General features: G+C 34.5%; 2 protein-coding genes across 7 annotated transcripts in view; one reads left to right on the forward strand and one right to left on the reverse strand.

Annotated features, from left to right (window-relative positions):
* LOC142226314 (uncharacterized) overlaps positions 1 to 24532 on the reverse strand; it is a 549856-nt gene that overhangs the window by 506063 nt on the left and 19261 nt on the right. The window lies entirely within an intron of this gene.
* Positions 1 to 24532, forward strand: part of eys (eyes shut) — a 513219-nt gene that overhangs the window by 462083 nt on the left and 26604 nt on the right. For 2 of the 3 annotated variants that reach the window (XM_075296235.1, XM_075296234.1), the window contains exons 10-14: positions 11145 to 11437; positions 11772 to 12483; positions 12574 to 12737; positions 15005 to 15736; positions 15836 to 16078. In XM_075296235.1, the coding sequence (XP_075152350.1) occupies positions 11145 to 11437; positions 11772 to 12483; positions 12574 to 12737; positions 15005 to 15736; positions 15836 to 16078 (2144 nt within the window). The remainder of the gene's footprint in view (positions 1 to 11144; positions 11438 to 11771; positions 12484 to 12573; positions 12738 to 15004; positions 15737 to 15835; positions 16079 to 24532) is intronic. The other variant, XM_075296236.1, reaches the window with a different exon arrangement.

Below are 24532 nucleotides of genomic sequence, written 5' to 3' on the forward strand. Positions count from 1 at the left end.
ATCTTTTCGTAAATATCACGAACGAAAATCCTTTCGTTTGAAAGAGAACATCATTAACAATGACCATGGAAGTTAACATCATCATGATCTATTCGACTAGAAGAGAACATCTTTACACCAAAAAAAAAAATTTTTTTTTGATTCAATCACGAAATTAATTGATCCAATTAAAAAATTATTTGATACTATTAATATTTCCGATTGATTTTTGTTTTCATTAAAAACTTTGTTTACTTAATTAAATTTTTAATTGAATATTTTTGAAAATTCAATAACAAGTTAATTGGAAATATTTTGGTAAAACATCATCATCAACCATGATCCCTTTATACAGAAGATCTTTTCCTATAGAAGAGATCGTCATCGAGATCATCGTAAAATAAAAGAAGAAGGCATTATCAACGACGATCGTTCGAAAAAAATTAAAATTTAATTTTTATCGAAAAATTCGCCAAAATTTTGTTTTTATAGAAAAGTTTTGTTTATTCAGTAAAATTTGTTAAAATTTATTTCTATAGAAAGTATTATCAAAATTCTATAGAATCTTTTGCAAAATTCTATTGCTATAATACCTTTTTTTAAATTTAAATTCTATGGAAAATTTTGCCAAAATTTTATTTTTATAGAAAATTTAGTCAACATTCTATTTCTATAGAAAATTTTGTCAACATTTTATTTTTATAGAAAGATTTGTTAAAATTGTCAAATTTTTTTTCTATAGAAAATATTGTCAAAATTTTAGTTCTAAACTACAAGTGTAGCTTAACCAACGGAGGAAAAGTATAGACTGCAAGGTGGTTGGATGGACAGAAGTTTCGGAATTACCACATTCCTCCACTTTGGGTTTAGTAGACTACTCAAATTTATTCCGATAATTGGTTGATAGTTTTGCTGCAAGTAGAGGATGTTGATGAAAATTTTGTCAAAATTTTAATTCTATGGAAAATTTTGCCAAATTTTTCTATAGAAAATGTTGTCAAAATTTTATTTTTTTGGAAAATTTTGTCATAATTGTATTTTTTTAGAAAGTTTTGCCAAATTTTATTTCTATAGAAAATTTTGTCAATATATTATTTCTACAGAAAATTATGTCAAAATTTTATTTCTATAGAAAATTCTGTCAAAATTTTATTTTTATTTTTTTTAATAAAAGAAGAAGGCATTATCAACGATGATCGTTTCGTACAGAAAATATTCAGAATACCGTTCAACTTTCCATATAGAACTCTGAAAAATTGGTCCATATCGGTCCATAATTATATATAGCCCCCATATAAACCGATTCCCAGATTTGGCTTGCGGAGCCTCTAAGAGAAGCAAATTTCATCCGATCCGGCTGAGATTTGGTACATTATGTTAGTATATGGTCTTTAACAACCATACAAAAATTGGTCCATATCGGTCCATAATTATATATAGCCCCCATATAAACCGATTCCCAGATTTGGCTTGCGGAGCCTCTAAGAGAAGCAAATTTCATCCTATCCGGCTGAAATTTAGTACATGGTGTTAGTATATGGTCTCTAATGACCATGAAAAAATTGGTCCACATCGGTGCATAATTATATATAGCTCCATATAAACCGATCGCCAGATTTGACCTCCGGAGCCTCTTGGAAGACCAAAATTCATCTGATTCAGTTGATATTTGGTACGTGGTGTTAATATATGGTATCCAAAAACCATGCATGAATTGGTTCATATCAGTCCATAATTATATATAGCCCCCATATAAACCGATCCCCAGATTTGGCCTCCGGAACCTCTTGGAGTAGCAAAATTCATCCGATCTGGTTGAAATTTGGTACGTGATGGTAGTATATGATATTTAACAACCATGCCAAAGTGGTCCATATCAGTCCATAATTATATATAGCCCCCATTTAAACCGATCCCAAGATTTGGTTTTGGAGCCTCTTGGTACATTGTGCTAGTATATGGCTGTTAACAACCATGCCTAACTAGGTCCAAATCGGTCTATAGTTATATATAGCCTTCAGATAAATCGATCCCCAATCACACAAAAATTGGTCCATATCAAGTTCATAATTGTATATAGCCCCCATATAAGCGACCCCTATATTTCAATTCTGGCTCCCTACGTACCGTGCAAAAGTCCATATCGATTCGTAATTATTTGTAGACTTACATACCTTTTTGTCTAATATATACCACGTGTGGACTAACTCACAATTTAGAAAACGATTTAAGATACAACAACCCAAGTAATTCGATTGTGTATAAAAGTCTTTCGTAGAAGTTTCTACGCAATCCATGGTGGAGGGTACATAAGATTCGGCCTGGCCGAACTTACGGCCGTTTATACTTGTTTTCTATCACATGCTGAATAAAATTGGCACTGCGGTATTTTATCCCATATCCGGCGAAGCGCCGCTTGAGATGATCGATACCTTGGTATTTTTTAGTTTCAACCTTATTCTCCAAAATGCCCCAAACGACCAACCAATTAAAATCCAAAAATTTTGATGCAATTGTGCGGTGGAAATGAAGCGTGGAATCTAATTTTTAATCCATTCTGGGTTGATGTGGGCTTATTGATGATAGTGCTGAGCCCTAATTGAAGGTCCATGGTCATTTGTCTACCCAGCTTCAATATTTACACTCTATAGGACATTTTCCTAATAATGTTAGGGATTTATTTTGACCGGGCAGCGACTATTGGTCGTTATTATTATCATAGAGGGCCCTTGAGTTCTGCTTGTCAATCGAAGGTGTACATTTTCAGTACACGTCTTTGGCACATAAATCCAATCATTTTATTTGTTCACAAACTGCTCAATTTGGAATGGCTTTATCACTGGAGAAAACCAAACTCGATAACTGACCACAATCGTGTAAGCGAAGCAACTCGGTAACTCTTACCAGGCTGTATTGCATTTTTGCATCGGTGGGCTCTTGCGGTAAAGATCAATTGTACGAGAAACAAAAGACTTATTCACATTTAAATTAGAGGTGTGCATGTAACACGAAATTGTCATGACTCACGCGTGAGTCGTGAGTAACGCTGATGGCAACGGCTTGAGTGTGCTTGAGCGTGATTACCTAACCAAATCACGAAAATAATATCTTCGTGAGTGTACGTGAGTACGAATTTACAAGTACGAGTTGAATTCATTTACAATTTTAGTGGCACGTATGATGTTAAGAGATTAATGACGCTCTTGATTTTTAGTCATGCTCATGTTTTCAGACAAGCCCCTAAGGTAAGCTTACTCATAAAATTATTCGTGCGTCACGACATTTTTCGTGAGTCACGATATTTTTCAAGTCACGACATTTTCGTGTGTGAGTGTGCATGAGTACAAATTTTTTGTGAGTGTGCGTGGGCGTGAATAAAATATTACTCACGTGCACACCTCTAATTTAATTGCGGGAGAGCTCTAACGGTAGTCACATATACTTTCCCTGCCAAATATAAAACAATAACACTATCACACTCAAATTCCATCGAGAACAACTTTATTTGTGAATGCAATAGATCAAAATACTTTTGTAAGCCTGCAAAAAATAAAAAAAACTGTCAATGGAATAAATCTGTCAGCTGTCAGACGAATGTTTTAGAAATGATAGCAACCTGAAGTTAACAGGTTGGCTGATAAGTCCCCGGTCTAACAACAAAAAAGCACATTTTTGTCAAAATTCGTTTTTATTATTCAACATAGTTCCCTTCAAGAGCGATACAACGATTGTAACGACCTTCCAATTTTTTGATACCATTTTGGTAATACTCCTTCGGTTTTGCCTCAAAATAGGCCTCATTTTCGGCGATCACCTCTTCATTGCAGCCAAATTTTTTCCCTGCGAGCATCCTTTTGAGGTCTGAGAACAAGAAAAAGTCGCTGGAGGCCAGATCTGGAGAATACGGTGGGTGGGGAAGCAATTCGGAGCCCAATTCATGAATTTTTGCCATCGTTCTCAATGACTTGTGCCACGGTGCGTTGTCTTGGTGGAAGAACACTTTTTTCTTCTTCATATGGGGCCGTTTTGCCGCGATTTCGACCTTCAAACGCTCCAATAACGCCATATAATAGTCACTGTTGATGGTTTTTCCCTTCTCAAAATAATCTATAAAAATTATTCCATGTGCATCCCAAAAAACAGAGGCCATTACTTTGCCAGCGGACTTTTGAGTCTTTCCGCGCTTCGGAGACGGTTCACCGGTCGCTGTCCACTCAGCCGACTGTCGATTGGACTCAGGAGTGTAGTGATGGAGCCATGTTTCATCCATTGTCACATATCGACGGAAAAACTCGGGTGTATTACGAGTTAACAGCTGCAAACACCGCTCAGAATCATCAACACGTTGTTGTTTTTGGTCAAATGTGTGCTCGCACTGCACCTATTTTGCACATAGATTCCGCATATCCAAATATTGATGAATGATATGACCAACACGTTCCTTTGATATCTTTAAGGCCTATGCTATCTCGATCGACTTCATTTTACGGTCATTCAAAATCATTTTGTGGATTTTTTTGATGTTTTCGTCGGTAACCACCTCTTTCGGGCGTCCACTGCGTTCACCGTGCTCCGTGCTCATTTCACCACGCTTGAATTTTGCATACCAATCAATTATTGTTGATTTCCCTTGGGCAGAGTCCGGAAACTCATTATCAAGCCAAGTTTTTGCTTCCACCGTATTGTTTCCCTTCAGAAAACAGTATTTTATCAAAACACGAAATTCCTTTTTTCCATTTTTTTCACAATAACAAAAGTTGCTTCACCAAAGACGCTCTATCTCACAAACTAAAATATGCATTTAATACTAGCGACGCCATCTATGTGTCAGACCGGGGACTTATCAGCCAACCTGTTAGTTATACTCGTAATACATATCACCAACATTATTCGCCCTCTGGTCTTACACATTACAATCACTGTGCAAATGTCGAGCATCCCTAGTCTATATCTGTATATAGGACTACTTTCTGCCAATGTGGCCATTTCTCTCTCCCTATGTCATTGTATTGATGCCATGAATTTAATAGGTTCAATGGTGTATATGGTCATTCATTTTACTATACTATAGTAAAATACCATATATACTCTTCCGTTGTCGCATTCGTTCTCAATGCAATGGTATTTTGTTTCACTGATGTCCCGATGGCTTTCCATTTCCATTGAACTATATTTGCCATCCAAATATGTAATGCTAACAGGATTCCCCCAAAACGAATATGCAGAGGAGAGATTTTAACGAAAACAAAAACTGAAGGGATTTTCTTAATTGGATTTTCGTTAAAGCAAAATTTGCCACATACTCGTATACTATATAAAATATTTTTTGAAACAAAAAGCATAAATGAAATACGAGATTAATTAATTGCTGAAAATGGAAACTAAAGGGTGATTTGTTAAGAGCTTGATAACTTTTTTTAAAAAAAAAACGCATAAAATTTGCAAAATCTCATCGGTTCTTTATTTGAAACGTTAGATTGGTCCATGACATTTACTTTTTGAAGATAATTTCATTTAAATGTTGACCGCGGCTGCGTCTTAGGTGGTCCATTCGGAAAGTCCAATTTTGGGCAACTTTTTCGAGCATTTCGGCCGGAATAGCCCGAATTTCTTCGGAAATGTTGTCTTCCAAAGCTGGAATAGTTGCTGGCTTATTTCTGTAGACTTTAGACTTGACGTAGCCCCACAAAAAATAGTCTAAAGGCGTCAAATCGCATGATCTTGGTGGCCAACTTACCGGTCCATTTCTTGAGATGAATTGTTCTCCGAAGTTTTCCCTCAAAATGGCCATAGAATCGCGAGCTGTGTGGCATGTAGCGCCATCTTGTTGAAACCACATGTCAACCAAGTTCAGTTCTTCCATTTTTGGCAACAAAAAGTTTGTTAGCATCGAACGATAGCGATCGCCATTCACCGTAACGTTGCGTCCAACAGCATCTTTGAAAAAATACGGTCCAATGATTCCACCAGCGTACAAACCACACCAAACAGTGCATTTTTCGGGATGCATGGGCAGTTCTTGAACGGCTTCTGGTTGCTCTTCACTCCAAATGCGGCAATTTTGCTTATTTACGTAGCCATTCAACCAGAAATGAGCCTCATCGCTGAACAAAATTTGTCGATAAAAAAGCGGATTTTCTGCCAACTTTTCTAGGGCCCATTCACTGAAAATTCGACGTTGTGGCTCGTTAGTAAGTCTATTCATGATGAAATGTCAAAGCATACTGAGCATCTTTCTCTTTGACACCATGTCTGAAATCCCACGTGATCTGTCAAATACTAATGCATGAAAATCCTAACCTCAAAAGAATCACCCTTTAGTAAACGTAGTCATTTTTATAATAAAGGACACGAGGAGGACATTTGGTTTGGTTTTTTTTTTGTTTGTACTGAATACTTTTTATCAATTTCGCTTTAAATTAATAATTTCTATAATCAAAATCAAAATTTTTGAAGCATAGTACATATCCCATGCGGAACCACGGTTCATGCTTCCGTGATTCGAAACTTTTCTAAATGGTTGGGTGTTAAGGCGGGGTTTTCTTTTATCGCCGAGTTCCACAGAATAACAATCGATCCAAGTATTAAATTTTAAATGTACTTGCCATGGATGTCATGCAAAACTATGAGTCCCTCACGGGTTCCAATCTCAGATTACTAAGAGATCACATACATCAATTCTGTCACAATAAGATTTGTAACGATTGTTTATCTCCAATGCTGGTTGCATACGACGTTTGCCTTTCATATTTCGGGATTAGGGAACAAATGCAAATATTAATCATCGAATATGGATTTATTGTTTTTCCAAAAATTCCCCATTAAGATCTATACACTTTTGCATGCATTCGAACCAATTGTCGAAGTACCTTTGGTATCTCCAAAATACGCACTCTGATCGCATCAATAAATAAATAAAATGCCATCATTCGGTGCCAAGTCAGGACAATACGGCGGATGACACATCAAATCGATGTTTTGACTTGCTCAAAAATGCAGTCGTTTGAAATGATTTGTGAGAGCTCGCATTGCCGTGGTAAAGAGTGATCCGTCTTCGGCCGTTTGTTTTCTTATTTCTTGGAAGACTACTGGCAAACAAAAGGTTGTGTACCACTCAGAATTGACTGTTCTACATTGTTCTAGTGGAACGATTATGACATGTCCAATTTTTCCGAAAAACACTGCTTCCTTAGCAACTTTTGTATACATTCGACTGCGGTTTACTTTTGAGCTATTGCAACCCAGCAAAAAAGCGTCGCCAAAAAAGTCATGAAAATGTTCTTTTTGGAAGTGGTTCAAAATTGACGCAGAAGCGATGAATTTAACATGGGCTTGTCATAGGACGGAAGCCCTCCATTTCAACAGCCGTTGCACTGAATTTGCATCACTTCTTTAGGTGTGATCCGAATTCAATGTTTTGGATGTGAATTAAGAAATTTTATGATATTTGCCAAATAAATAATTTAATTTTTTTTTATGAGTTTTAATGCATTCTTACGCTTGTGTCGAACGTTTGGCATCAAATATTTTCCAAAATTCGCAATTTTTTCAGATTGGATTTAGAATTTTTTTTCGACAAAATTTAAATGATTTGTACTATTTTATGAATTCTAACTCTGTTTTTAACCTATTTGAAACAAAAAAAGTTAAAATTACCCGTCAAAAGTATGAAAAAACTAAGTTATACAAAATTTATTTAAAATAACTTCCTGGGTAGTTAAAATAAAGAACATCATTAGGAGTGCACCTTCTGGAAGTGCTTTTAAAGTTTTGCTTTTGGGAAGTAAATCTACGATTCATCAAGTGTCACGATATCATAGACGTTGAGTTAACCTCAAAACTGTCAAGATTTACGATAGAGGTCTCAGTTGACACAATATAATCCCGAAGTATAAAAGGCAACTCTCATATGTGAGTGTATCAAAGTTTTGTCACGCTGTTCAGGACAAACTACACGCTTCATTAGCACAGAGCATTGTAGTAAAAACGTTTGTTAGGTAGAGGATAGATGGGTGGCAAGGCCAAAAATTTCGAAGGTGGTTCGTGATGGAGCTGCACGTTAATAAAAACTCAAGCATACTTGGATCATGTTAAAAGCTTGAGGTGAAAAGCAATGAATACCTCCCTCTAATTGAGGACTTCTTTGCCGACAGAACACACATTCACGACTTAGATTAACGAGGTAAATAGGTCACTCGGCATCCACATTCATAGTCAGAGAATTCGAAAACCTGTTCCTCAAAGTGATAGGTTAGGTTAGGTTAGGTGGCAGCCCGATGTATCAGGCTCACTTAGACTATTCAGTCCATTGTGATACCACATTGGTGAACTCTTATCACTGAGTACTGCCCGATTCCATATTAAGCTCAATGACAAGGGACCTCCTTTTTATAACCGAGTCCGAACGGCGTTCCAAATTGTACTTAGAAAAGCTTTGAAATCCTCAGAAATGTCACCAGCATTACTGAGGTGGGATAATCCACCGCTGAAAAACTTTTTGGTATTCGGTCGAAGCAGGAATCGAACCCACGACCTTGTGTATTCAAGGCGGGCATGCTAACCATTGCACCACGGTGGCTCCTCAAAGTGATACAGAGACACTTTTGAGACAGAAATCAAACTTTGACGGCTTTAGGCGACAGAACATGCGGAAAACCACCTTGGTGCAATGGTTAGCATTGCACCAAGGTGGTTTGTGCATACACACGGTCGTGAGTTCAAACCCAGTTTCGACCAATCCGCTCTCAGAAACGCTGGTGACATTACTGAGTGTTTTAAAGCTTCTCTAAGTGATTTCACCATAATGTGGAATGCCATTCGGACTTGCTATAAACAGGAGGTTCCTTGTTATTGAGCTAAACAAAGTTACAAGAGAGATGTTCACCACTGTGGTATCACAATGGACTGAATAGTCCAAGTTAGATTCAGGCTCACTTAGGGCTCACAAATCGGGCTGCCACTATACCTAACCCAACCTATGCGGAAAGAGAAGATACTCATCTACGAGTATCTACTTGTAATGCACTTGTCGATTACGCGGACTAAGTAAACTACAATGCGCCTTTTCAACCTTTGCATCAATTTATGTCTCCCGTGCCCCATTAATTTCATTGGATCCTCACGATACACGCCCAGTCCCTTCCTCTCACTCATGCTCTGCAAATTATCAATAAGTGTCACTCGAAGACACCGGAACATTACTGGCAGCATAAGGATTCTGTGTAGAAGAACACTCTTTAACCGCCAACACCTACTCTAATCCTAAGTTCAGTGGGGCAAACTATCCAAACTGTATCACCCTTGGGAGGTCACCCTCAGAGAGAACCAAACCCTTGTAGTTAAACTTCAGTTTGGACAGTGACAGTACCTGATCGTAGACCCTAGAGCTTAGGTAATATATATGGCATTGAGGAATGCATTTTTAACAGTGCAGCATTAAAGAGGGAAAAAGATCATCCACTAGCGATGATATGAGACGACTGTGTACTGAAACCAGATAGGTGCATCGAAAAATATCCAAACGATCTAAGAAAACTACGCTTCGAATTGCCCCCCGCTGTCAATGTAACATATCTGAACACCGCTAGCATCATTAGGGTCTCGATGAAGGAGCGCTATGGAGTCTCAATCTACCCCAAACCCCAAAGTTCTTGACATGACTTTGTTAACCTGGTCCATGTGTGGAATTGGACGCCATAGGGAAATCTATGGAGACGATATAAAGAATACACGAGACAATTACGCTGCCCCAGTTTGAAATCTTCAAAAGATGTAAAATACTTGCAGCTAGGCTCTCCGTGAAGGAAGAATGTAGAGTTTCACGTCCAAGAACCCAAAAGTTCTTAACAAAATATTAAGATTAGGTTAGGTTGAAACGAGAATTCCGGTTACCTGGTCTGATGTCGGCTAACATACACCTAATCCAGTATTCGGATTGTTAACCACTCCAACTTCTTCTTTCCATCGTACCCTTCTTTTTTCAGGAGCTCTGTGTCTCTAACGAATTCCCAGTCTCTGTTTCCCAGCTGTGTCAGAACCCAAATCACCTAATCACCGATATGGTTAACTGTTTACCTAGTTAAGGCAGGGCAGTGACAAAGGTCTCATTATGCTCAAAACACGTCCTACATGCACCATCCTCTGCTGCTCCTATTTACAGATTCTCTCAATTCTGGGTGTCCTCTCATTATTCCTAGGGTTGTCCTGACTGTTGTCCTCCTCTACTTTTGTAGTTTTCCATTCTACTCCTCATTTGAGTCAACCCATAGTATTTTTGTCGCCTTTCCGACCGTTGCATTGGTTCACTTCCTCGACATGCACGCCCAGTCTCATCCATCTGCAATCCATCGGTGCAGCAGTACATCCCTCCAATAACTGTTCTGGGGTCCCATTCTCCCAGGATCATCTTCGTTACTCTAGAAAACTTTCTGTTAAACAAGAAAAATGATCGTAATATGGGTTCACATACTTGAAATGAGGTATTGGCAACAGATGACTCATTCCGTAGCTTTTTTGAAAACACTCAAATGGGAAGACCTACGGCCGTAGGTTCGATTAGGTACAGTGGCAGCCCTTATCACTGAGTACAGCCCGATTCTATGATCAGCTCAATGACAATGGACCTCCATTTGTATAGCCGAATCCGAACGACGTACCACTTCCAGTGAAGTCACTTAGAGAAGCTTTAATGCTCAATGACAATGGACCTCTATTTTTATAGCCGAGTCTGAACGACGCACCACTTCCGGTGAAGTCACTTTGAGAAGCTTTAAAAAAACTCAGAAAATCCGCCGCTGAAAAACATTTTGGAGTTTGATCGAAACTCGGATTGAGCCAATGACCCATGCAAGGCACGCATGCTAACCATTGCATCACGGCACTCCTCCCGCCGTATAGCTGACTACCACTTGACCTAACTGATCAGCATTTTCGTTTTTATGACGATGCCAAAAATTGGCTCGATTCACGGATTGGATCAAAAGATGAGACGTTTTTCGTTTGTTGAATAGATTCTCAAACATTTGAAAAAACATTTGAAAAAACATTAATGAACGAATAATTACTTTATCCAAATTAAAATGTTTCCTTCATTGATATGAAGAAATATAATTGGCTGAATTTTAATGAGTCTTTCACTAATACCATTCCTTATTTCTATCTTTCAGAGATGCTTTGGACGGTTTTGGAATTACTGAGTGTGGTTCACTGGCTTGCCTCTCCAGTCCTTGTCGCAATGGAGCCGCTTGTATTAAAATCGAAACTAACGAAGTTGACGAAAATGGTGATAAACTGGAAAAATGGAAGTGTAAATGCCCCTCAGGCTATATGGGACCAACATGTGAGATATCTGTGTGTGAGGATAATCCATGTCAATATGGTGGAACTTGTGTGCAATTCCCAGGAAGTGGATATCTATGTTTGTGTCCATTGGGTAAACATGGCCACTATTGTGAACACAGTAAGTCCAATATATGAGAAAAGAATTAAATGTATCAAAAAGCACCTCCATTCCTAAGATTTATATACGATCAATGTTTTGAAGTGAATGCTGCATTTGTCATTTTGATATTTTGAGTTATTCTTATGTTATCAGTTTTTGGTAAGATTATCCGTTTGGCTTTAGATTACAGTTCATCATTCGTTTTGAGAACTCAACAAGTATGCACCAATGAATAATGAATTTTTCTTTGATTTATTTCCAAAATAAATTGATCCTTATCCTTTGAAAAATATCCTTTTCCTGGCCTACCTATCCCACGCACAAACAAAAAATGAAAAACAAATCCTCACAGCTTATCTTCCTCCTTTATCAATCCTCCTTGATACAAATGCGAATTTTTCAGACTTGGAAGTTGCCCTACCCTCATTTTCGGGCAGTGTCAATGGCCTATCTTCCTTTGTGGCCTACACCGTGCCCATACCTTTGGAATACTCCATGGAGTTGAGTTTCAAAATATTACCACAAACAATGTCACAGATTGCCCTGTTGGCCTTTTTGGGCCAACCCGGCTATCATGATGAGAAAAGTGACCATTTAGCCATTAGCTTTATACAAGGCTACATTATGCTGACATGGAATTTGGGAGCAGGACCTCGTAGAATCTTCACCCAGAAACCCATAGATTTCCGCCTGGATGCACCCCGCGTGCCCTATGAAATTAAAGTGGGTCGCATTGGACGCCAGGCTTGGCTATCTGTCGATGGTAAATTCAACATTACCGGTCGTTCGCCAGGCAGTGTCAGTCGCATGGATGTATTGCCCATCTTGTATTTGGGTGGTCATGAGATTGCCAATTTTAATACTCTACCCCATGATTTACCTTTGCATTCCGGTTTCCAAGGCTGTATCTACGATGTTCATCTTAAGGCTGGACAAGTTACGGTGCCATTACAGGAGACACGTGGCGTCCGGGGTCGTGGTGTGGGTCAATGTGGAACCCGAGAATGTCATCGACATGCTTGTCAGCATGATGGTGCATGTCTTCAACATGGAGCGACATTTACGTAAGTTTCAATTGCTCCAAAGCCATCCAATATTGCAATGCAATAATTAATGGCGAAATCGTGCTGTTCTCTGTTTCTGTTTCATTACAGTTGCATCTGCCAGGAAGGATGGTATGGTCCATTATGTGCCCAACCCACGAATCCTTGTGATTCATTCAACAATAAATGTTCCGAAGAATCGACATGTGTGCCATTGGTCAATGGCTATGAATGTGATTGTCCGGTGGGTCAAACGGGCAAAAATTGTGAAGAAGGTAAGTAAGTCAGCAGTATTCCATAATGAAATTCCAAATAACAACGAAGGAATTCATTAAACGAAAGATGACGCATGGGGGAGAGCAAGAGATGGTTATTCAAAAGAGGAAGTTAATGAATCAGACAAGCATTCAAATGGCTTATGGACTAATGGGGGGAAATTGTAATATGTCCTGAAAATGGAGAAGTGATGGAGCGTGTAATTTATCAATATTGGACAGGAGGTGAAGATGTGATGTCCCAAGAATCCTTGAGTAAGCCAAGTGCATTAAGATACAAGATTAAAAATAATATGCATTTGTGAAAGTTGAAAGGTCTCTTAAAACATCCCATTATAGCATGAAGAGCACTACGATTTCAGGGTAAGCAAGCATTCGAATTTAGTTCAAAAGGCAAAACGAAATCTGAATATTTTGTGGGAATATTGGTTTGAGTTTACAAGATCGTGTTGGCTATAAAATCAACTTGGGATACTTTTCAAACTCCTCTATATCAAACAAATCTGAGTAAATCATCATGAGAGTAATATCATAAGTCAGCGTTGTACGATTTTAAATTCAATCCCAGATATGGGGAAGATACCGCAAGTTTTTTAACTTACTTCAGGACTGGACTATTAGAATTAGATCATATTTCACTAAGAGGAAAATATAATGGACCTTCGGAGGACAATGAAAGTTATACCAGACTGTATGATGCGTTCACAAAACATATTAGAATCCAAAAGTATACTCAACGATTACTCGGAATGAGATAGAATCCGGATCATATGATGTGACGCAAGCTTGAGAAAAACAAGGGAACTACTGAAATATTTTAGGATGACATTCAGAAGACCGTGAGAATCATGAAGGCTCATCTTTGCCGAATAGTTGCAGATGAAAATAGGATGTGAACGACATGTCATGCGGACAGAGAGGCCTCGAACCATTACTGCCCTATTTTCAGGTGATATAGAGGCCTCCATATCGGTGAAGAGGGGAATAGAGGTTTTCGTACCTGGAATAAGAGAAGTACGATGGAAAGAAAGGAATAGATCACACATCAAAGCCGATGTGAATAAATCTGTTGTTTTTCATACCACAGCTCGTTACCATGATACTGACAGTGTTGTATCGCGTCAAAAAAGGGTACAAACACCAGAAATGAAACGAAAAGTGGAGGTCAGATTTGATCGAAATACACTTCGTAATGGTAGAAAACTTGCTCATGAGCTAAACATATCGCGAGTATGGATAAATTTAAAAATAAGCTTGGACTAAAGCCATTGCAGTTCAAAACAAGCCAAAAGCTCACCGGAATTGGCCAGTTACCAAGTATGGGTTTCTCCGATGAGAAGGCGTTCAAAATTGAGCAATTTATGAACAAACAAAATGATCGGATTTACTTGCCCAAAGTGCTCAGCTGGAAATGTACACCTTCGATTAGCCATCAGAACTCACTCCGATGGGCGAATGGTCGCTTCCAGCCCATATTCATCGACCTTGTGGCAAAAATAAATGCCGATTATTATCGCAAAAAGGTCATATATACCGTTCTGAAGACCTCAGCAGTAGACAAACATTCCGGCTACAGACCGTGGACATTCCAATAGGACTCAATATTCATCGCATTCAGCACGCGTTAATTAATAGTGTCTTAAAAAAGAGGATCATCGTTTAATGTCTACCACACAATGGCCATTAAATTCTCCGGATCTCAATCCGTTGGTCTTTTACATTTTGTAAGAGTAAGGTTGGAACCATTTTCGTAGAAAATGTCATGGCTTTCGTCGGCCGTTTGATGGCCATAATTCGTGCCAAAGGTAGCCAATGTGGATAAATATAAACTGATTCTAAAATTTGATATTATTACCGACATTTCTTACTTTTGAACTTTGTTGCATTACATATTAGTCAACCTGTATATATCAGTCAACATGAGACAGGAAAAGCCGGATATTGTTTTTACTTAATTTAATCCAAACTTACTGAATAAACTTTCGTCTCATCTGTTCCGCCTTTGTCTAGATCGAAACAGGTGGTTTAAAGGGAGTTTCCCACAACTGACAGAAGGACATTAAGGATGACAAAAGCAAGGAGACATAATGGGGCGTATTATCTTCGAGTTCCGAATGCAAATCGGTGATAACATAATTTATAAGATTTTTGCGTATTATTGGAGAAGTTCTCTCCCCTCCTCACCACGTCGCTGCAATTAGAAATTGAATTCGATCGTAAATTCATAAAATCTTTTTTTTTTTGTTCTTAATTTTCCCACCCCCCAGAAATCCATTCCCTTAGCGATGTCAGCTTGACCGGAAGACGTTCATATCTAGCTGTTAGATGGCCATATCTTTACGATAATAACGACAAAATGGGCGCCAAACGTTCACAAATGATTAGCTATCGCAATTTTACGAAGAAGGTTATGCCTCCCAAGCCCATTGCTTCGACAAATCAACATTTCGTTATGAAACTGCTGAATGAGGTGGAGAAACAAAGAAATTTCTCTCCAGTACCACTAATGGGTTCTAAATCCTATGACGAGCATCATCGTGTACAATTCTTCTTTATTGAATTCCAACTGAGACCTTTATCGGAACGTGGTTTGCTGTTATACTTTGGCAGTTTAAATAGCAATATGGATAAGAAAATTGGTTTTGTCTCGCTATCACTGCAAGGCGGAGTGGTGGAATTCCGTATTTCGGGTCCCAGTAATCATGTTACTGTTGTTCGCAGTGTACGCATGTTGGCCATTGGTGAATGGCATAAAATTAAAATGGCTCAACGTGGACGATGGTTAACTCTATGGGTGGAAGGTAGTGCTTCATCGGCCTTGGCCCCCAGTGCAGAGGTTCTAGTGGAACCAGATGCTCTTCTCTATGTGGGCGGTTTGAAGGATCTATCGAAATTACCTCATAATGCCATATCAGGATTCCCGGTACCCTTCCGTGGATGTGTAAGAGGTTTGGTTGTGAGTGGCACAAGAATTGTTCTAAACGAAACCAATATTGTAGGTAAGTGTGTGTCTGTGTACAGCAATACAATTGCCAAACCATAGGGGCGAATTTCTCAAATGTATTTGTATCGTGGTGCTTCTACTTGTCTCATTTCAGAATCCCGCAATATACGTGATTGTGATGGCACTGCCTGTGGTGGTGATTCATGTGAAGCCGGTGGCCATTGTTGGCTCGATGAGAAATTGCAACCTCATTGCATTTGCCCTGAATATGCGAAAGGAGATCGATGTGAATACTCGGAAACCTGTAAATTAATACCATGCAAGAATAATGGCCGCTGTCTGAGAAGTGGTCGATGCTCATGTCCGAATGGTTGGGGTGGCTTCTATTGTGAAATAGGTAAGAATGTTTGCTCCATCTTCAAACTGCAATCATTTCCATCTATCAAATATTTACCAAAGAGATAGAATTACGGCACACAATATTAGCTAAAATGTTTACTCATAATCGAAGTTTAATTATCGATGCATTGGTTCGAATGAATATAAGGTGTGGGATCTGTGGAAAAGCTACTAAATTAAGTCGATGTATTCTCAGTAATCATCTTCAGTACTACAGAGTCAAAGAATAAAGCAAATTTAAGCCCTTAAGCCTACGGAAAGTATTAGTATCCCTTTACTTTGCCCTAGATTACATTAAACTATCGAAGGAGCATTGATGAATGTCTGGCGAAGCAACATTTGAGGTATTTTTGAACACACATTTTTCTCAAAATCAGATTTGCTAATAATACATAAAGTAGTCCCAAGAGACTTCTATATTGACAATATAAAATAGAAATAAAATTTTGATAACATTTTCTATAGAAATTAAATTTTGACAAAATTTTTTATAGAAAAAAAATTTTTGACAAAATTTTCTATAGAAATAAAATTTTGACAAAATTTTCGATAGATATGAAATGTTGATAAAATCATCTACAGTTCTAAAATTTTGAGAAAATTTCCTATAGAAACAAAATTTTGCGAAAATTTTCTATAGAAATAAAATTTTGATATAATTTTCTACAGATATAAAATGTTGACAAAATTTTCTATAGATATAAAATGTTGACAAATTTTTCTATAGAATCAAACATTTTGACAAAATTTTCTATAGAAATAAAATTTTGACAACACTTTCTATAGAAATAAAATTTTGACAACATTTTCTATAGAAATAAAATTTTGACAAAATTTTCTATAGAAATAAAATTTTGACAAAATTTCATATAGAAATAAAATTTTGACAACATTTTCTATAAAAATAAAATTTTGACAACATTTTCTATAGAAATAAAATGTAGACAAAATTTTCTATAGAAATAAAATTTATTGGGAACAATAAAAAGACCTCGAGCTTGAAGAAACAATTATTTATAATTCTAACAAAAGGTCGACCAAAAATCAAATAAAAACGAATTTAGACACAATTTTCAATAGAATTTCATATAGAAATAAAATTTTGACAACATTTTCTATAGAAATAAAATTTTTTGACAAAATTTTCTATAGAAATAAATTTTTGACACAATTTTCTATAGAAATAAAATTTTGACAAATTTTCTATAGAAATAAAATTTTTACAAAATTTTCTATAGAAATAAAATTTTGACAAAATTTGACAAATTTTTCTATAGAAATAAAATTTTGAGAAAATTTTCTACAGAAATAAAATTTTGACAAAATTTTCTATAGAAATAAATTTTTTTGACAACATTTTCTATAGAAACAAATTTTTGACACAATTTTCTATTGAAATAAAATTTTAACAAATTTTTCTATAGAAATAAAATTTTGAGAAAATTTTCTACAGAAATAAAATTTTGACAAAATTTTCTATAGAAATAAAATTTTCTATAGATAAAAAATGTTGACAAAATTTTCTATGTAAATAAAATTTTGCTAAATTTTCTATAGAAATACAATTTTGAAAAATTTTCTATAGAAATGAAATTCTGACAAAAATGTTCTATAGCAGTACAATTTTGGCAAAATTTTCTATAGAAATAAAATTTTGAAAACATTTTCTATAGAAATAAAATTTATTGGGAACAATAAATAAAATATTTAAAAAAGACCTCGAGCTTGAAGAAACATTAAGTTATAATTCTAACAAAAGGTCGACCAAAAATCAAATAAAAACGAATTTAGACACAATTTTCTATAGAAATAAAATTTTGACAAAATTTTCTATAGAAATAAAATTTTGACAAAATTTTCTAAAAATAATATTTTGACAAAATTTTCTATAGAAATAAAATTTTGACAAAATTTTCTATAGAAATAAAATTTTGACAACATTTTCTATAGAAATAAAATTTTGACAACATTTTCTATAGAAATAAAATTTTGACAACTTTTGCTATAGAAATAAAATTTTGACAACTTTTGCTATAGAAATAAAATTTTGACAACATTTTCTATAGAAGTCAAATGTTGATAAAATTTTCTATAGAAATAAAATTTTGACAAAATTTTTTATAAAAATAAAATGTTGACAAAGTTTTCTACAGAAATAAAATTTTGAAAAAAATTTCTATAGAAATAAAATGTTGACAAAATTTTCTACAGAAATATATGTTTTTTTTTGTTGGTTTATACTTCAATCATATTTGTTGTTGTGATCTCACACTCAAAAAAAAATTTACTTGGATCCAGAGATTTTGACCTTCTGTTAAGGATTTTGGTATTGATTCCGTGCCAAAGGTGCGGCTTCTTTAAAATAAAGACATTTTTAGCGACCTATCTGGCCTTAAATATAGGATCAATAAAAATAAAATTAGGATTCAGATCTCATTTATCGAATTTTCATTTTATTTTTGCGGTATATTAAAAAAACTATTCACGTACAAACAAATGCCAGTTTACAAATCTATATTATAGCGGATACCTCCAAGTAAAAATGTTTTTTTAATTCCAAAAAAAAAACTTAAACCAAAGATGCTAAATCCTCAAAATTAGTCTTAGCCTATATGTGAAGCTTTTTCATCTTAAATCTAAAGATTCAATATTTCAGTTAATTTAATGACGATTTCCTTAAATCAAAAATGTGTCTCTTTATTTTAACGAAAATTTTCCTTAGTGCAAAGACATAAATTTAATGAACAAAATTTTTGAAATAAAGATTCTAAACTTTGTTTTAATTAAAATGTCATTATTTTAAAGAAATTTGTCCTTCATATTTTGTAAATTGCGCATCCTAAAATGTAGGTTGCATAATCTTTAATATCACGTACATATTATTTTCAGTGCAGCTTATAACCATTGTATCAACTAAACTACAAGAGCAGGTTAACCAACAGAGTAAAATAATGTTTGTCAAATTTATTTTGGCAAAGACCTGCGAGATGGTTGGATGGACCCACGTTTGGGAATTACCACATTCCTCATCAGCATCCTCTACCTGAAGCAAAACTATCAACCAATTATCAGAATAAATTCGGGTAGTTCACTAAACCATAAGTGAAAAAAGAAATAAAATTTTAACAAAATTTTCTATAGAAATAAAATTTTGACAAAATTTTGTATAGAAATAAAATTTTGACAAAATTTTCTATAGAAATAAAATTTTTACAAAATTTTCTATAGAAATAAAATTTTGACAAAATTTTCTATAGAAATAAAATTTTGACAAAATTTGACAAATTTTCTATAGAAATAAAATTTTGACAAAATTTTCTATAGAAATAAAATTTTGTCAAAATTTTCTATAGAAATAAAATTTTGACAAAATTTTCTATAGAAATTAAATTTTTACAAAATTTTCTATAGAAATAAAATTTTCTATAGAAATAAAATTTAGTTTTGTTATTCTTGGTTTATTCTTCAATCATTTTGTTGTTTTTGATTTCAGCTTAAAACCATGCATTGACTAAACTACAAGTGTAGCTTAACCAACAGAGGAAAATAATATTTGTCAAATTTATTTGGACAAAGCCCTATAGACCGCAAGATGGTTGGATGGACGCACGTTTCGGAATTACCACATTCCTCATCAGCATTCTCTACTTGCAGCAAAACTATCAACCAATTATCAGAATAAATTCAGGCAGTTCACTAAACCCAAAGTGTACCACACTTGAACCTTCCGAGAAATGGTTTATGATAGCCGGCTTTTGCCGAAATAAATTTGTACAAACATATCTCTTTTCCTTTGACAAATGTCCTATAGAAATAAAATTTAAAAAAAAAATTTTATAGAAACAAAATTTTAAAAAAAATTCTATAGAAATAAAATTTTGACAAAATTTTCTATAGCAATAAAATTTTGACAAAATTTTCTATAGAAATAAAATGTTGACAAAATTTTCTATAGAAATAAAATTTTGACAAAATTTGTTTAAGATACCTTGCCGTCAGCAACTGTTACCACTACCCAAGTAATTCGACTGTAGATGACTGTCTTTAGTAGAACTTTCTATATGTGTGCTTGTTCTATTCTACGCCAGCATTCACATAACAACGTCATATAACATTATAATTCGAGTAATTTCCGTATATAATCAAATTGCAACGCGTTAGATCATCTCTTAACGAAACCCATTAAATTTCCAATAATTAGCTGAAAATCGATTTTACATTGTCATAAAGTCAGTGTTAGCGCCATACTCTATGATTGATTATACGAAAACTGTAAACTAGTTAATTCGAAAACTCATTTTTGTCTGACAATGAGAAGTTATAGAGTTGTTTTTCATAATGATGATGAACAATAGAAAAAAGCAATTAACTGAAATGTTACAAAATGAGAACTACTAACATAAAATCTGCACCATGTAACACCATCAGATGGTGATTTAGAAATACAAGCCAATGAAATCATAACAAAAAAAAGTTTTTGTTCAACATCACGAGATTCTCTAGAAGATGTGATGCTGATTATGATCTATGAGTATTTTATTGTACGATGAATATTATTTTAATGTAGGGTGGTATGATATGTTATAATAACGATTTGGTAGACAATGAGAAGAGGAATTGTAGAGCAATGATAACACAATGGTTTGGTAGAACAGTATTTTTTATGGAGACATTAGAATTCAGACTAAGAATTGTAGTAACAATGGAAAATTTCGACCTTTCGATTTTTTCAAAATTTGAAAAAGACCACTTTCGATTTTTGCAAATGTCTACTTTTCCTAAATTTGGGAAGTTGACTTTTTTAATTTTCAAAAAAATCTTCTTTCTCCTTCTGTGAAAAGTCGATTTTTGATGTTGCGACTTTCGACTTTTTGAAGAATTTTCAGCGTAAAGTGAGCTACCTCTCAATTTCAATTCTATTTCGAATTTTTCGTTAAAGTTCGATTCGCAGTTTCAAGCCTCTCTAAAAAGTCCATAAGATGATTTAGACCAACATTAAAAGTCTATTAGTTGATTTTAAAGGTTACACAAAAAAATCAACTTCGATTTTCGACATTTTCTTTGAACAAAATCGATTTTCGAACCTTGTATCCTTTCACTCAACAAAAAGTTTTCTAGGATCCAAAGATTTTGACTTTCCCTTAAGAATTTTGGTATTGATTTCGAGCCAAAGAATCTGCTTCTTTAAAATAATTAGGAACCAATGTAGGTTAAAGTGGCAGTCCGATTAACTTTCAGGCTCACTTAGACTATTCAGTCCATTGTAATAAAAAACCAATGTAGCTTTTAATCTAGGATCAATAAAACTAAAATTAGGATACATATCTCTTTTATGGAATTATCAATCTCTTTTTGCGATATATTAATAAAAACGTTCTCTTAATTCAAAAAAAAAAAAACAACTTTAAACAAAAGATACAACATCCTTAAAATAAGTCTTAGCCCATATTTTAAATCTACACCCTCAAAAAAAAAATCGCTTCTCTAACATATGTTCCAAACATATTTTGCAGGAAGCACATATATTATTGGATACTGCCGAAACATTAATATGCTTGTTTTATGTTTGTAAGCATTTTGAGGCCAAAAATATTATATTCTTGGAAGAATTTTCCCCAAAGAAGATTGTGCTCATTCCCTCACATAATTTTCACTTCCATGAAATTTTTTAGTTCTTGGCACCCTTTTCTGTAATAATGTTGAAGAAATTATTCAATTTAAAATTTTTTAAATTTTACCTTTCGCCTGGACGGAAAATCGAACCGAGGACCATACAGTTTGTATGCCAACACACTATCCACTGGGCTACGTAGCTGTTATAGTCACCAGTAGAAAATTATCGTTATAAGTTACATGTATATAAGTTAAAATAGTATTTTTTATAGCAAAAATAACAATTTTGTAACAAAAAACTGTTTTTGGTATAAAAGTTTGAAATTTTGGAAAATTTTGAAAAAAAAAACGTGGAGTCGAGTATAAACATACATAAATAATTGTATATATACACATACCTTTATTTAGGCGTGAACAGTTTTTACTAGCATTTAACACCATTTGAAATGAATTTAAAACTTATAGTGTTTCGTACTTAATTCCCTTTTCACCTTTAAGGCAGGTATTAAGTTGGCATTATCGCTCTAAAATGACCATGTTTTGGCTTTTACTTTTCTTTAATAATTCATTTTAAAGAAAATAAACTTTTTCAATGCCCGCTTTTATATTTGAATGTGTCCGTCAACTCCTCTTGGACTACTTATTAATAAAGAGGAACTAAACTTTTTTTATACATTTTACTGTTTAATTTTTCACTGTTTTTCATTTTACTGTCCCAACTCTAAAATGAGTATAGTGCCCTTTCGTTATTTTTATGAAGATCTCTTTGTAATTTTTGTATATTTTCCACCTTTTTTTAATTTCCTTTGCCTGAATATTTTGACTTACTCCTCGTACGTTCCGATTTCTTTTAACGAACCAAGAAAAAAATTGTGCCATAATGCCAAAATGATAAACAAAATACATGTGTGGACACATACATAAAATGCTGTTCTCAAGGCGAAAACACATGTTGTTTTTTTTTCACATTTCTATTCTCTTGGTTCCGAATGTCTATTCTCTTTACTCCGAATACTCATTCTAATATGCAAATTAAATAATATTTAGACTTAAGCATATCAAATTTTTGGCCTTATCATAAAACAGTTTTCCGAAACAACATACAAGCGGGTTCACAGAATTTTGCTCTCTTTTGATTCTCTCGCTGTGTTATGTTGATATCTTTCGTCAACCCTCCCGGTTTCTATCTCTGTTTCTTTCTCTATACTCTCTCTCTCTCTGTCGCTCTCTGAATGAAATATCACAACATATATATGTTTACTCGAAATTTGTAAATTTATATATGTATACATTCACACATATTATTTTTATGAAACATTCATGCCCCAAACATAATATATTCTAACATATTAACATATGTGTCCCAAACATTTAGTGTCAGTTTAGGAACATTACATGTTTGCATTTAAATATATTGTGTTTAAAAATTGTGCCCGAAACACATTTTGTTTATATCGGAACATATGAAAAACATATTTTTCTAACAGTGTAATATTTTAATATTTCAGTTAATTTAAGGGCAATTTCCTTAAATCAAAAATGACTTTCTATACTATAAGGAAATTTTGAAGCAAAGAGTATAAACTTTCGATTAATTAAAATTTCATTACTTTAAAGAAATTTTTCCTTAATATTGTGTAAATTGCATATCCTAAATTTTAGGTTAGGTAATCTCTAATACCACGTAAATATTTTTTCACTTTAACTCAGACTTCAATTCAGCCTTGCTGAATAAGATTTTCCTCAGCAAATCTCATATTAAATTCTTGCTGAGAAAGATTTTCCTCAAGAAGTCTTTTTTGGTTAAGGTTGTCTATCGAATTTCTATTATTCAACCTTGCGGAATATTCTCTTTAGAAATCCCAAATTCAACCTAACATGGCTGATAAAAGTATCCTTACTGAATAAGATTTTCTTTAGGAAACCTAACTTAGGTCAAAACGATATTTCTTTACTCATTCAGACTGAACATTCTTCTCTAAGGCTAAATTGAATACGGTTATTCTCTATTCTGCCTACACACAAAAAATGTTTTTTCTGATTCAATCACAAAATTAATTAATCCAATTAGTTTTTTAATTGAAATATCTTCAATCACGAAAATGATAGTATCAATCACAGTTTTAATTGGATATGAAAAAAACGCTTTATTCAAAAATTGATTTCATTAGCAAATTTCAATTAATTTTTTAATTAAATCAATTAAAAATTTAATTATTACTTTTTTACCTGACTTACGAGTAGTATTCTTGGTTTGTTTAAAATATTGATTGTTTAAAATAAATGTTAAAAAATGTAAAAAAAAAATCCACCGCATGTTTTAGTTGACTTAGTCTTCCGAGTTTGATAAAAAATTAATTGTATCAATTAATTTTTTAATTAAAAATTTTAAAATTTTCAATCGTTGACTTAATTTACTTAATGTTTTCATTTTGATTAAAAAGTTAATTGTAATAATTTATTAATTGAAAAAAATTTTTGGTGGTGATATTTTTTTTTTCTGTGTAGATTAGGTTAGGTTAGGTTAGATGACAGCCCGATGTATCAGGCTTACTTAGAATATTCAGTCCATTGTGATACCACATTGGTGAACTTCTCTCTTATCACTGAGTGCTGCCCGATTCCATGTTAAGCTCAATGACAAGGGACCTCCTTTTTATAGCCAAGTCCGAACGGCGTTCCACATTGCAGTGAAACCACTTAGAGAAGCTTTGAAACCCTCAGAAATGTCACCAGCATTACTGAGGTGGGATAATCCACCGCTGAAAAACTTTCTGGTGTTCGCTCGAAGCAGGAATCGAACCCACGACCATGTGTATGCAAGGCGGACATGCTAACC

The sequence above is a fragment of the Haematobia irritans genome, chromosome 2, assembly GCF_050003625.1.
Source record: "Haematobia irritans isolate KBUSLIRL chromosome 2, ASM5000362v1, whole genome shotgun sequence".
NCBI classification, from domain to species: domain Eukaryota; kingdom Metazoa; phylum Arthropoda; class Insecta; order Diptera; family Muscidae; genus Haematobia; species Haematobia irritans.